At 33.5% G+C, this 15,041-nt stretch overlaps 1 protein-coding gene across 1 annotated transcript in view; it reads left to right on the plus strand.

Moving 5' to 3' along the window:
- The window catches only part of TAOK3 (TAO kinase 3), a 181,592-nt gene that overhangs the window by 105,157 nt on the left and 61,394 nt on the right, over positions 1 to 15,041 (plus strand). The window contains exons 6-9 of the mRNA XM_041728803.1: positions 3,191 to 3,236; positions 4,126 to 4,222; positions 6,606 to 6,719; positions 8,103 to 8,194. Of these exons, the coding sequence (XP_041584737.1) occupies positions 3,191 to 3,236; positions 4,126 to 4,222; positions 6,606 to 6,719; positions 8,103 to 8,194 (349 nt within the window). The remainder of the gene's footprint in view (positions 1 to 3,190; positions 3,237 to 4,125; positions 4,223 to 6,605; positions 6,720 to 8,102; positions 8,195 to 15,041) is intronic.

Consider the following 15,041-nt stretch of genomic DNA (forward strand, 5'->3'; position numbering starts at 1 on the left):
CAGTATAAGTGCTTTCCTATACATGATCTCCAGTTAGGGAATAGAATTTTTGTTCCCAGATAGACAACCAAACAATATACTTAAACATTTCTTTTCAAGCATCTTTTAAGATATCTAGAGCCATCACTTCTGTTCTGAGCCAAAGTAATTAATCAGAGGAGTATCTCCTTATCTGGCAATCAGTTCTCCTGAGGAGAGTCAGCCACCTTAAAGGAGTCAAGAAAGGGATTTTAAGCAGGCAGGATAAATGTTACACAATCAAGTGCTAAATATCGTGTTTGGAGTCTTCAGAAATTCCTCTGAGCTCTTATTTAAAGCTTATTTACTCTTAGGTTACATAGAGTGCTAATAAGCTTGGTTAACGGGTCTCTGCCCACAACAGATTTGATAGGCTAAATAGAAGATGCTCATAGGAACTAAACTGCCAGAGACATGCATACAAATAGCCACAAGACTGATTTGACCAGAAAGAAGAAACCAGGGAAGTTAAAAAGCAGACTTCTAGTTTAGAAATAGAGGGACGCCTGGGTGGCACAGTCAATTGAAAGTCTAAGTCTTGATTATGACTCAGGTCATGATCTCAGGGTTGTGAGACTGAGCCCCATGTCAGGCTCCACCCTTAGTATGGAATCTGCATGAGTTTCTCTCTCTCTCCCCTGCTGGCTCAGTTTCTCTCTCTCTCTCTCAAATAAATAAATCTTAAAAAAAAAAAAAAAAAAGGTAGAGCAACTAGAGCTATTAACAACCGGCCTCAGCTCAGGTGTCCATATGTTATGGAATAATAAGAAAAAATATCCATGACAAAAATATACATTAACATACAATTTTTAAAAATATAACCATAACTGTAAACATATTCTCTCCATTTGGTTTTAAAGTTCTATGTTCATATTCCATATACTCAGTTAAAGGAAGTTATATGTGTATATTAATTTACTTACTTTAGGAAATCTTTCCATCAAAATTGGTTAAACAAAGAAATAATGTATGTCAATTATACCTCAATAAAGAAGAAACAAAATAGTGCACCTAAAAAGCTAATGTTTATTATAATATTGATTAAATGTGGAATCTTTCATTTCACAATAAGAAATAAAATTATACTTCACATCAATTAGAATGGCTAGTATCAAAAAGACAAGAAAAAAACAATTATTGGCAAGGATATGGAGAAAAGGAGCCCTTGTGCATTGTTGGTATGAATGTAAATTGGTACAGCCACTGTGAAAAACAGTATGGAAGTTTCTCAGAAAATTAAGAATAGAAATACCATACAATCTAGTAATTCAACTACTTGGTATGTACTCAAAGAGAACAAATGGCACATTTGAAAAGCTGTATTACCCCTATGTTTATTGTAGCATATTTATAATAGTCAAGGTATGGAAGCAACCTAAGTGATACTAACAGATGAATAGATAAAGATGTGGTGTACATATACAACGTAATATCACTTAGTCATAAGAAAGAATGAAATCTTGCCATTTGTGATAACATGGATGGACCTAGCAGGTATTATGCTGAGTGAAATAAGTTGGACAGAGAAAGACAAAAGCTATATGATGCCACTTATATGTGGAATCTAAAAAAACAAATGAACAAACAAAAAACCAGGAACAAACTCATATACACAGAGAACAAACTGTTAGTTGCCAGACAAGAGAGAGGTGGGGAAATGGGTGAAATAGGTAAAGGAGATTAAGAAGTGCAAACTTCCAGTTAAAATAAAGAAGGTGAAAAAAGTACATGGGGAATATAGTCAGTAATATTTTAATAACTTCCTACAGTCACAGATGGTAACTACAATTAGGGTAGTGAGCATTTCATAACAGATAATTGTTGAATCACTATGAAGTATACCTGAAACTAACATAATATTGTATGTCAACCATACTTCTATTAATAAATAAATAAAATTAATGTTTCTGAATCTGCTTGTTTTAATGTCAAGCAGAAAACTATAATAAAATTTCAAAACTTTAAACTTCTATGTTTATCATGTTTTAATTATTCTGGTAATGAAATAATTTTAACATATATAGTTATATATTTAGTTACCTATATAAATACATAACAAATTTAATAGTTTAGATGTAAATATGTCTCTATTATACATAATAATATGATATATAATATGTATTATGTACCTGGAATTATTAGAATTATATAGAAGAATATGATACTGTAAATTAATCTTATATAATGCATTATTATGTATAATAATATATATTATGATCATAACATTATATATCATGTATTATATAATTTTATCTCATATTCTTCTAAATTATTCCAGTAATAGAACATACATAATACATAAACATCTGTTTTTGCATCAATTATTTTAAATGAAAAGAGCTAATATGTTAATAGTGATTATGTGTAGATGATGTTAGGAAATTTGTATTTCAAAAGGAACATAATGGTGTTTTTTAGAATAAGAAAATAGTATGTAGAGTGTATGTGTGTGGAGATTGGTCACTGAGAACTCATGGTTCTGACCTTGTCTATAAATCAGTAGTCTGGGATACCTAAAAAAAAAATCTAAGATGAGAGTAAAAGAATTTTCTCCTTTTTGCTTTTGAAAAGCTTCCCAAGATTGCAAACCCAGGAAATACCAATAGTATGTTAATAACATTGTTCTAGAAATATTTTAATATAAAAATTTAAATATCCCATTTCAGAGATGCAAGATAATGTAAGGCTACATAGCAAGGTACATCTTCAGATTGAGTTCTAAATAATATTTTCTTGTTTGGAAGTGTTTTAAATGTGAAAATAAGGGATTTACTACTTACTGGTTTATTTTATTTAGTTTTCCCAGTATAGATTATATTAGTATTGTATTTGGTTGCCACTTTCCAAGGTACAAAATTTAACTTAAAGTGTAACCTAACTACCTTAAATCTGTTTGAAACAAGATGGTGTAGAACCTAGTAAATAAGTAGCAATCTCAGCTTGACCATTTCATATCGGTACCCTTATAGTCTTAGAACATTCCAGTTCCAAGGAGGAAATGGCAAAACCATATGATAAGTTATAAAAATCAATTAGTGTCGGATGACCAAAATTTAATCCAGGTTCAAGTAGGTCAGAATACTTACTCTCCTAGCGTCCTTGGTTACTTGGTTGGTTTTAGCAGTTTCTTATTAACTGTGATTATTTTGGTTATTATTTTAATCTATTACAGTTGGTGATGGAATATTGCTTAGGCTCAGCCTCCGATTTGTTAGAAGGTAAGAATAAAAGCACTATCCCCTCCTTTCTGTTATGTCTTGACCAGAATATTATCTACTCCTATATTAAAATGCAGTTTATTTGTTTATTTATTTATTTGGGCAAAGCAAATGGATGATAACTTAGACCTAATGGTTGTGTGGATGAGCTGTGCAAACTTTATCTCTACAGTTGCTGAAAGTGAATTAGTAGCCTTCCTGTTGTTGAATACATGGCCCATCCAGGGCAAGTACTTACTAAAATGTTTGGCTAATGTGATCTAATGTATGTAGCCAAAAACGTCAAATTCACGTGTATGTATGAAAGAGAGGTAGATGGTATCAAATTATATTGATATTTAACTCTTTCAAATATCTTGACTGACCCAGTTCTCTTCTCCAAATGCTATTATAAACAGAGATTGAGTTAAAAATTTACATTTAAAAAAACCTTTTTTTATATCATCCTTGATCTCTGAATAGAAATTGCTTATTAGCTGCTTTCACAAATAATGAAAACCTGTAGTTAGAAGAAGTAATTATAGATGCGCTGTGGAGAGGAGAATAATACAACCTAAAACACTCTAGGCATTTAAAATGTCACAAAGGACTGGTAAATTTGGGCCTGGCCAATTGGAATCAGTGGAAGCATTGACTTGCAACTGACAAGTCAATTAACAACTCATTACAGTGAATATCAGGCTTCGTTTTATTTTGTTTTAAGGAATTTGTTTGTTTTTGTACTTGGGTTTCCTGTTAACTGATTATTTATTGCAATTCTATAGGAAATATTATGAATCTATTCCCAAATTGTCATTTGAGAGTATGTAATTCAGTATGATAAAACTGTATAAGATATTAAAAAGAATGCAATTGATTACTACTTCTGAATTTTTTTTCCCTTTCTCAGTTCACAAGAAACCACTTCAAGAAGTGGAAATCGCTGCCATTACTCACGGTGCCTTGCAGGGGCTGGCCTACCTACATTCTCATGCACTGATTCATAGGTAAGATTAGAGACCAGTTACGTATTAGTAACAGGGCTCTCCAAGGAATCTTGAAAATTAGTGCATGCTCCACTTTTTAGGGTGCCTGTGGATTTATAGGGAGCAAAGAGATTGCTGCTCCTGCTGCTGCTGCTGCAGCTGGGTATAAGAAATAACGAATGTAGCTCCTGTCTCTTGGTTTGTCCCAGATGTACACAAAGATTTTCTACACCTCTGTTCTGTCAGGAACTGTTCTCCAAGCTGGCTGTTGCAGGAAATTTTGAGGAAGGGCCCAACAGCCTTTTGATACAATGCCAAGAAGAAAAAAAAATTAGCCTTCCTTGCATATGTTTATTTTCTAGCTGAGTTTCTTCTCCTTTTCCTATTTCGAATAACAAGTCAATCCTCTATAAATATATGCTGTTTTATCACTTTAAAACATTGTGCATTTCTATAGTCTACATAGATATTTAGGAAGATATTATTGTATTTATCTTGGCAGATGTAGAAACTGGGACTCTGAAAGATTTAAATAATTGCCCGTAGTTTCACAGGTTTTACATAATAAAGATTAAAGATCAGATTTCTTAACTCCTAATCCAAGGTTTTCCTCTACCTTTTATTTTCTCTACCACAACTCCACTGTCCTTCCTCCAATCTACTTCCTACCACTAACTTGTCTTAAATAAAAATGTTGTTCTTAATCTTTCCTTCTCTCAGTAAAGAACTTCTAGCATAGTTACCTTAATGAATGGGGGTAGAAGTAGTGGAATATGAGGTAGATATAAAGGATCTCAGATGACTCAAAAACAAAAGAAAAAACTTTTATATTTACTAGGAAGAAATGAAACTATTACATTGTAGGTTCCCCTTTTGCTTCTGCTTTAATCACCATAGAATAGCCATTACCAGTTACTGGTATGACAAAAACAGAACTTCCTCAAGATAGGCAGACCAAAATTCCTGCCATGAATTTGGCTTACTTATAAATACAAAAAATGAACCTAACCATATATAATAAATGTTGATAAAATGGATTTAACCATAATGTCTGTGGGATTTGACAAAAAATATTTTAGTACATATTTTTTATACCAAAATGTCATTACTAAATGCCAACTTGTTTATATGTGATTTATCCAGTTCCTATTTAATTCCATGGTTCATTTTTTTGTGGCTTTGTTACCAAAATCTGCACATTAATTTAATGTTTTATATTCTCTATTATACTTTATCTTCTTTGCTATATAAAAGAAGTTGGAAAAAAAACTTTTAAAATTTTCTCCCTATTTAAAAATAAACACCACATCTCAGATTCATTATTTTGATATGACAAGTCAATGTTCTAATTGAAGGTAATAGAGAAAAGATATTTTTCTGTTATTAGAGAAATGAATGTTTTTTTAGTTCTCTCTGACAATGCCTAATGTCATCTTGAGTAAAGAAACTGAATTTTCAAGAGAAGATTTTTGGAGACTTTGTTTTGGAAGCATTTGAACCTTCTCATCTTCAATTTAAATTTTCCTCATTCTCTCTCTTTGTCTTTCCACGGCCCATCAATTTATAAATCTGGATTCCTAGTATTCATTACATCTCATGCTTTTTGGGAAGAGAATCAAGAGTACATCCACATCTTTTCATTCTAAATTATCATCCTTAACAATGAGTATTTTTAAATAATTTTTAAAACTTTCTGCTGCATACAATATCTAATAGCTTTAGTAGTAACCACTTGCGATTCTTTGTCTATACAATAGAAATGCAATTTCCTAATCCCTAATCCTTGTTTGTTTTGATCTTTCAGGGTCTTCTTTTTACTGTACAGTGTTATTTTTAAAATAACACCTTCTATATAACATGTGCCCTCAAATGCCTTAGAGTTGGCAGTTACAATTAAAGCAGAGAGAAAGGGTCACAGGCAAGAAAGAAAAGGTATGTGTGTAGTTGAGGTTTATTGGTAGGTAGACAATACAGAGTTATTGAAAGTTGGTTTAGACTCCAAAAATGTTTTGTAATTTTGGGGAAAAAAAAAAAAGGCAATTACAAATGGCACCGGTTTTCCCAGCATAAAGAATACTGTTGATGACTGGATTTAGCATCTGAGAATATGCTTTTTTAAGTGTAGCAACTGAATAGGTTTCCTGTCTGCCATGTCTGCCTTTTTTCTCATTGCATTCTCTCCCTCTAAAGAAAGCTCTACCTTTTAGTAATTACTTTGACCTACCTGTAAGTATACCCAGGAATCCGGGCCCCCTTATAACATGCAGTAATTACTAAATCCCCTTCTGGCTAACTGAACAAGATTCTTTTTAATAAACTTTTTGTCTTATTAATTGCATGCTCTGACCTATTCCATAATCAAAGATGAAAAGTAATTTTCTAACCCTCTTATTTTTTCCTATAGGGATATTAAAGCAGGAAATATTCTTCTAACAGAGCCAGGTCAGGTGAAACTAGCTGATTTTGGATCTGCCTCAATGGCTTCTCCTGCCAACTCCTTCGTGGGCACACCTTACTGGTATGTAGAATTTAAAAACTAGAATTTTAAATGAGCATACATGAACAAGATGAACTCATGGCACCGCTTTTGTTTTGTTTTTTGACAGTGTCTCACCATGTTCCTCAAATGAGATTTCATTAAAGGATAAAAACTTACTGCAAAAAAAAAGAAACAGTATAAAATTTCCAGTGACTTTAAATTGTTCAAATAAGCTTGATGTCACTGCGTGTAAACCGAATAGGATTATCAACTCACTGACCAAGCTCAGGTTTTAGATTTCATTTGAAGTTTCTTTTGAAACTTTCTCTTGAGGCAGAATCTCTAGTCAAAGACAAGGCAGTTTCTTTAACCTTCTCTAACTAGTCAACAAGCATAAATATTACCTTTCAATGAAAGAAATTCAGGTTCCCATGTTTGTTGAGTTCTCTGTTACTATAGTTTGTCACTAACTTAAAATTTCACCCCATCTATTTAAGATGCCTTTCCTTCCTTTCATAGATAAACTGGAATTTCATTGTACCTTGGAGAATGACTTATATCCCTGGTTAATTACTTACCTACAAAAAAAAAAAATATCAGCTACTACATTTAATTTTTTTGTTGATGATCATCAGAAAGTATTTACTAAGCAGTCACTTACACATAGTAACAGGAAAAAAAAACATATTAAACTGATAAGGCCCCTTCTCTCCTATGGAAAGCCATTCTGGACAAACAATATCAATTACCATAGTCTGTTTGTTTGTTTGTTTGTTTGTTTGTTTGTTTGTTTTAAGTTGTAATATTTTTTAATATCTTTGAAATATCTGATTATATTGTTTTTAAAAATTCCGTAAGTACGGCAGCCCGGGTGGCTCAGCAGTTTAGCGCCGCCTTCAGCCCAGGACGTGGTCCTGTGGACCCGAGATCAAGTCCCACATCCGGCTCCCTGCATGGAGCTTGCTTCTCCCTCTGCCTGTGTCTCTGCGTCTCTCTCTCTTTCTGTGTCTCTCATGAATGAATAAATAAAATCCTTTAAAAAAAAATCCGTAAGTATTTTTCATGTTGTCTATTGTTACTTGTTTAAGTGTTTCATACATATTCATCCTTTACAAATCTCTTTGAGGTATCTACTAGAATTCTCTCCACATTACAGTTGGAAAAACTGATGTACACAGAGGTTAAATAATTTATTCAAGGTAAAACTGATAGATAATGATGGAACCAGAACTTATTGAAAATAATGTGTTTCATATAAATACTTGAATATCATATTGCAGTGTTTCTCCAAATTACTTGGATAAGGGAATAATATCTTTATCAGACAAAATTTTAGACTGTGCACAAAAAGCTATTTCACTGAATTGCTTTATGAGATGAATTTTAATTTGCAACTCAAGTTTTGCCCATTATGTTTGGCAGGATGGCTCCAGAGGTGATCTTAGCTATGGACGAAGGACAGTATGATGGGAAAGTTGATATTTGGTCACTTGGAATCACTTGTATTGAAATGGGTGCGTAAAAGAGTTGTTTTTATTATACTTTTGAGAATCACTCCTTACTATGATTGTTAATTCATTCATCCTGCTATTATTTAATGGGTCACTGCTATATGTGAGCCAGGCAGCATGAATTTATTATATTTTTTTCTATGCTTTTGTATAACATCAGAAAATTACTTTCTCTTTGCTACATTTTCATGTCATTAGTTTAAAAGAGTTTGAGCAGGGGCACCTGGGTAGCTCAGTGGTTAAGCATCTGCCTTTGTCTCAGGTCATGATCCCAGGGTCCTGGGATTAAGTCCTGCATCAGGCTCCCCGCATCAGGCTCTTCCCTCTGCCCACATCTTTGCCTCTTTCTGTGTCTCTCATGAATAAATAAATAAAATCTTTAAAAAAAATTTTTTTGAGCAGATAGAGCAAATATCAAATGTGGGAATACAAAATAGTAAATATTAATATTTGAAAAATACCCATTCTCCATATCATGAATGATAACTTATGTCCTTCCTTCCCAGTATTAATTTAATTTCCACATGTATAAGGAAAATCTGAAAAAGTGACAGCAGGCTTATCTAAGATTTGACTGTAAAAAGTGTATTTGACCCATTTACAGAGCAACCTTAAAGAAAACTTTGTGTTAAAAGATGCCCTCTGCTTTAAAGTTGTTCCCCAAGTGTTGTTGTATTTACGTAAAATTGTCTAAAACACCACAGATTCTTGATTCTGGTTGTATATTTGGAACTTTAATGTATCTGAAAGTTACCTTTATCCAGGGCTATCTTGACAGATTTAACCAATAATTCTTAGGTGGTGGAGAGATAGGATTACTGTGGATTTGAAGAAAGGGATGAACAATTGACCTTTCAAAGCCACTGAGAGCCGGCTTTGGCACAACACTGCCTTTATCTAGATTTGTTATTTAAAATTTATATAAATATATTTAATTTTCTAGAACAGTTTTAAAAAATTTCTTCATCTAGTTTTTTGGCTAATGTCCTCTATTCTGGTATCCAAATTTATCCTATAAGAATTTCTGAGCTCCAGTTTGATTCTAAGACTATAGTTTTCTTTTTTCTAAAACTAAACAGGTAAACTTTACCAAGTTACCTGTTTAACTGGTAAAGACAACTTGGTATACTTTGTATTGCATTTCCAATTGCTTCACTGACCCCTTCCTTGAACTAAGAAACACATGATATACATGACTTCTTTTTTGTTTTTGTTTTTTTTTTTTAACTTGAAGAGATACTAATTTTTTTAAAAAACTGAGTTCAGGGAGGAGAGTTAGAATATTAAAATATTTGATTTTTAAAAATAAGTACTATTCATATGGTTTATAAATCAAAAAATCTAAAAAGACATGCAGCAAAAGAACTTCTTAGACCTCTGGCCCTATTTATCCATTTCCTTTCCCACCCCTGCCAGTACACACAGGGCACCACTGTTACTAATTTCTTGTATATCCTTCCAGAGTTTCTTTGCAAATATATAAACAAATATGGGTATACATGTATTATATTCCTTTTCTCACCCACGTTAACATATACAAGTGGTTCTGTTCATTGATTTTTCACTTAACATCATCTTGCAGATCTGTTTTATATTGGTAGCTTAGACCTCTTTATCATTATTTTTTACTGACATCTTCTTACTCCTCCAGTATTATGGATATATCATAATTTATTTGGTCCTCTGTTAAAGAATATTGAAGCGGTAGATTTCTTTTTTACAGTCTAATATTGTGTTACTCTCTCACTGCAAAAGAAATTAATCTAATTTATTCATACTGATTGGGATGGGGAGACCTAGCAGAAATAATTGCAATTGCATACTTTACAAAGGACATATGAGGGGTGGCTCAGTGGTTGAGCATCTGCCTTTAGCTCAGGTTGTGATCCCAGATTCCTGGAATCCAGTCTCATATTAGGCTCTTGAGGGAAGCCTGCTTCTTCTGCCTATGTCTCTGCCCCTCTCTGTGTATCTCTCATTAATAAATAAAATCTTAAAAAATAAATATATAAAAATAAAATAAAAAGGACATATGATGCACTTCCAACAATACTATATAGAACTTGACAGGGTAGTTTTAAAAGTCAGAGGGCCAAAACTAGTCCAGACAATTTTGAAGAAGTAGAATTTGAACAGAAAACTCATGGAAAAAAAAAAAAAAATTTCATGGTACCAAAACCCATACCATCATAATTAAATCAATACACAATTGATATAGGGAAAGACTAATATCCAATAGAACAAACTATAAAACCTAGAAATGGGGGGGGGGGCGCCTGGGTGGCTGAGTGGTTGAGTGTCTACCTTTAGCTCAGGGCACGATCCTGGGGTCCTAGGACTGAGTCCCACATCAAGCTCCTCACATGGAGCCTGCTTCTCCCTCTGCTTATGTCTCTGCCTCCCTCTCACTGTGTCTCTCATGAAAAAATAAATAAAATATGTTTTTTAAAAACCACACTAGAAATGGAATCGTGTACATCAGATTTTGGTGTAAGACAGGAAAACAGTACAAATCAGTGGGGGAAGGATCGCCCATTTGATAAGTAATAGGCAACTTGTTAAGTTAATTATATGAGAAAAACTATAATTAGACCCAAGCTTATGCCATGCACAAAAATAAAATTCCAGATTGGCTAAATACCCACAAGTGAAAAGTAAAACTTTAAAACTTTTAGGAGAAGTCCTCTTGTGACTCAGTTTCCTCATCAGCAAAGAAGAGATAATAATGCCACAAAGTAGGTGCTATTATTATGAAAATTGATGAATAATATATAAAAAAAATTATCGATGGGTACTCGGGCTGCTTCTGTATCTTGGCTATTGTAAATAATGCTTCAGTAAACATGGGAGTGTGTATGTCTTTTTGAATTAGTGTTTTCATTTTCTTCGGGTAAATACCAATAGTGGAATTATTGGATCATATGGTCTTGTCTATTTTTAATTTTTTGAGGAACCTCTATATTCTTTTCCACAGTGGCTATATCAGTTTACATTCCCACCTTTTCACATTGGGGTACCTGGGTACCTCAGTCAGTCAAACATCTGACTCTTGATCTCAGCTCAGGTCTTGATCTAAGGGTCATGAGTTCAAGCCCTGAATTGGGTTCCATGCTGGGCTTGAAGCCTACTTTAAAAAACAACAATAAAAACAGAAACCTTTCACACTTATCAGACAGCAAAAGTTCTTCAGTCTGAGGATAATAAATAAATTTTGGGAAGCTACTAAAGAAACAGGAACTCATTGACTATAGGTAGAAATGTAAATTGACCTAACAACTTTGGAGTATAAACTGGAAATATCTAGTAAAGTTGATGACGAGTAGTCTCAGTGACCCAAAATTTCACTTCAAAATATATTCCTTAAATAAATATTTATGCATGTACACTGGAAATGTGTACAAGAATGCAACCTTGTGTAGAAGCTAGAAAAAAATTGAAAAAAAATTAAATTCTTATCCAAGGAGGAATGATTAAATCAATTATGGATTACTGTATCTCTGTTAACTGCATGTATCATCATGGACAAATCTCAAAAATTGTAACATTGATGAAGAAAAAGCATTTAACAAAATACAACATACTTTCTTGATTAAGAAACTTCAACAAAGTAGGAATAGATGGAACATACCTCAATGTCATAAAGGCTATATATGGAAGACCTACAGTTGATATCCTTCTCAATAGGGAAAAACTGACAGCCTATCCCCTACACTCAGGAACAAGACAGGGATGTCCATTACTATTTAACATATGATGCACTATTTAACATAGTACTGGAAATCTTAACCTTAGCAGTCAAACAACAAAAAGAAACAAAAGGCATCCAAATCAGCAAAGATTGGATCAGCAAACTTTCACTATTTGCAGACGAATAATAATCTATGTAGGAAACCTGAAAGACTCCGCCAAATACTTGCTAGAACTAATTCATGAATTCAGCAAAGTTGTGGGATATAAAATCAACATGCAAAAATCTGTTTCATTTCTATACACCAATAATGAATCAGTGGGAAAAAAAAAATCAAGGAATAGATCCTATTTGCAGTTGCACCAAAAAGAGTAAGATACCTAGGAATAAACCTAACTAAAGAAGTAAAATATCTGTACTCTGAAAACTATAGAACACTTACGAAAGAAACTGAAGATGACACAAAAAAATGTAAAAGCATTCCATGCTCATGGATTTGAAGAACAAACATCTTTAAAATGTCTGTGCTACCAAAGCTATCTACACATTTAATGCAATCCCTATCAAAATAACACCAGCATTCTTCACAGAGCTAGAACAAACAATCTTAAAATTTGTATGGAACCACAAAGGACCCCGAATAGCCAAAGAAATCCTGAAAGAGAAAAAACTAGAAGCATCGCAAGTCTAGATTTCAAGCTATATTACAAAGCTGTAGTCATCAATACAGTATGGTACTGGCTCAAAAATAGACACAGAGATCAATGGGACAGAATAGGGAATCCAGAATTGGGCTCACAACTATATGGTCAACTAATCTTCACCAAAGCAGAAAAGACTATCCAATGGAAAAAAGACAGTCTCTTCAACAAGTGGTATTGGGAAAACTGGACAGCAACACACAAAAGAAAGAAACTAGACCACTTTCTTATACCATACACAAAAAGAAATTCAAAGGAATGAAAGACTTAAATGTGAGACTGGAAACCATCAAAATCGTAGAGAAGAACACAGGCAGTAACCTCTTTGATCTTGGCTGTAGCATCTTCTTACTAGATACATCACTGGAGACAAGGGAAACAAAAGCAAAAATGAACTCTTGGGACTTCATCAAGATGAAAAACTTCTGCACAGTGAAGGAAACAATCAACAAAACTATGGAATGGGAGAAGGTATTTGCAAACCTCATATCAGATAAAAGGTTAATATCCAAAATCTATAAAGCTTATTAGCTTATCAGACTCAACACCCCAAAAATAAATCAGTTAAGAAATGGGCAGAAGACATGAACACTTTTCCAAAGAAGACATCCAGATGGCCAACAGATACATGCAAAGATGTTCAACATCACTCATTCTCAGGGAAATACAAACCAAAACCACAATGAGATACCACCTCATACCTATCAGAATGACTAAAATTAATAACACAAGAAACAACTGGTGTTAGTAGGGATATGGAAAAAGAGAAACCCTCTTGCATTGTTGGTGGGAATGAAAACTGGTGCAGCCACTCTGACAAATAATATGGAGGTTCCTCAAAAAGTTAAAAATAAAACTACCCTATGACCTAGCAATTGCACTACTAGGTATTTACCCAAAGGATACAAAAGTACAGATTTGAAAGAGTATGTGCACCCCGATGTTTATAGTAGCATTATCAACAATAACCAATCTATGGAGAGAGCCCAAATGTCCATTGACTAATGAATGAACAAAGAAGAGTGATCTATAGATACAATGGAATATTACTCAGCCATCAAAAAGAATGGTATCTTGCCATTTACAATGATGTAGATGGAGCTAGAGTGTATTATGCTAAGTGAAATAAGTCAGAGAAGGACAAATACCATATATCTCAGTCAAGTGGTATTTAAGAAAGAAAACAGATGAGCATATGGGAAGGAGAGGGTGGAAAGAGGGAGAGAGGGAAATAAACCATAAGAGATTCTTAATGATACAGAACAAACTGAGGTTTGATGGAGTTGGGTGGATGAGGGCATAGACTACATGGATGAAGGGGTTTGAGGAGGGCACTTTTTATGATGAGCACTAGGTGTTGTATGTAAGTGATAAATCACTGAATTCTACTCCAGAAATCAACATTTCATTGTATGTTGACTAATTTAACATTAAATTTAAATTTAAATTAAAAAATCATAACATTGAGTATTTAATAAAGAAAGTTGTAAAAGTATAGGTGCTTTTAAATTATGAAAGTTTTATAAACACTTCTCTATATTGTTTGAGTGTATGTTAATATATATTAGTACATACATATGTATTAATAAAGCATAAGAACATAGATGTAAAAGATGTAATTTCAGAATAGAACATTCTCTGCAGGGAGGAAGAATAAAGTTATACCTACTTTATTACTTTGGGAAGAAAAAACTTCTGAAACAAATATCACAAAATACTGATTAAATGGTAGGTATCATCTGCAAATTTTTACATATGAAATATTGAAGAATTTAACTTTTTTCAAATATTTTATTTATTTATTTGAGAGGGGGAGGGGCAGTGGAAGAGGGAGAGGCAAAGAATTTCAAGTAGACTCTGCACCTAGCGTAGAGCCCATCATGGGGCTTGATCCCATGACCACTAAGGTCATGACTCCAGCCGAAACCAAGAATTAGATGCTTAACCAGCTGAGCCACCCGGGTACTACAAAGAATTTAACTTTTTAAAAATGAGAAATAAATATACATTCCTGAGGTTTTAAAAAAAAACAAAAACAAAAACAAAAAAACACTGTCCTCTGTCTAACATAGAGTTAGCAATTTATTTTTTTTTCTTTTTTTTTAATTTATTTTTTATTGGTGTTCAATTTGCCAACATACAGAATAACACCCAGTACTCATCCCATCAAGTGCCCCCCTCAGTGCCCATCACCCATTCACCCCCACCCCCCGCCCTCCTCCCCTTCCACCACCCCTAGTTCGTTTCCCAGAATTAGGAGTCTTTTAGAATAAATTTTAAAATGAGATACCCTGGATTTGAATTTTGGCTTTACCAACACTTAGCTGGCAGGACATAGTATTCACATAGTCTAGGATGTGAATGACACCTTTCAGAGTTGTATAGCATGTTCATCCTGACTGTGAAAGTTTGGACAACTTTCTCAAATTGCTTGAGCCTCAGTTCTCTCACCTAGGTCAAA

This window comes from Vulpes lagopus, chromosome 14, assembly GCF_018345385.1.
Source record: "Vulpes lagopus strain Blue_001 chromosome 14, ASM1834538v1, whole genome shotgun sequence".
Lineage (NCBI taxonomy): Eukaryota > Metazoa > Chordata > Mammalia > Carnivora > Canidae > Vulpes > Vulpes lagopus.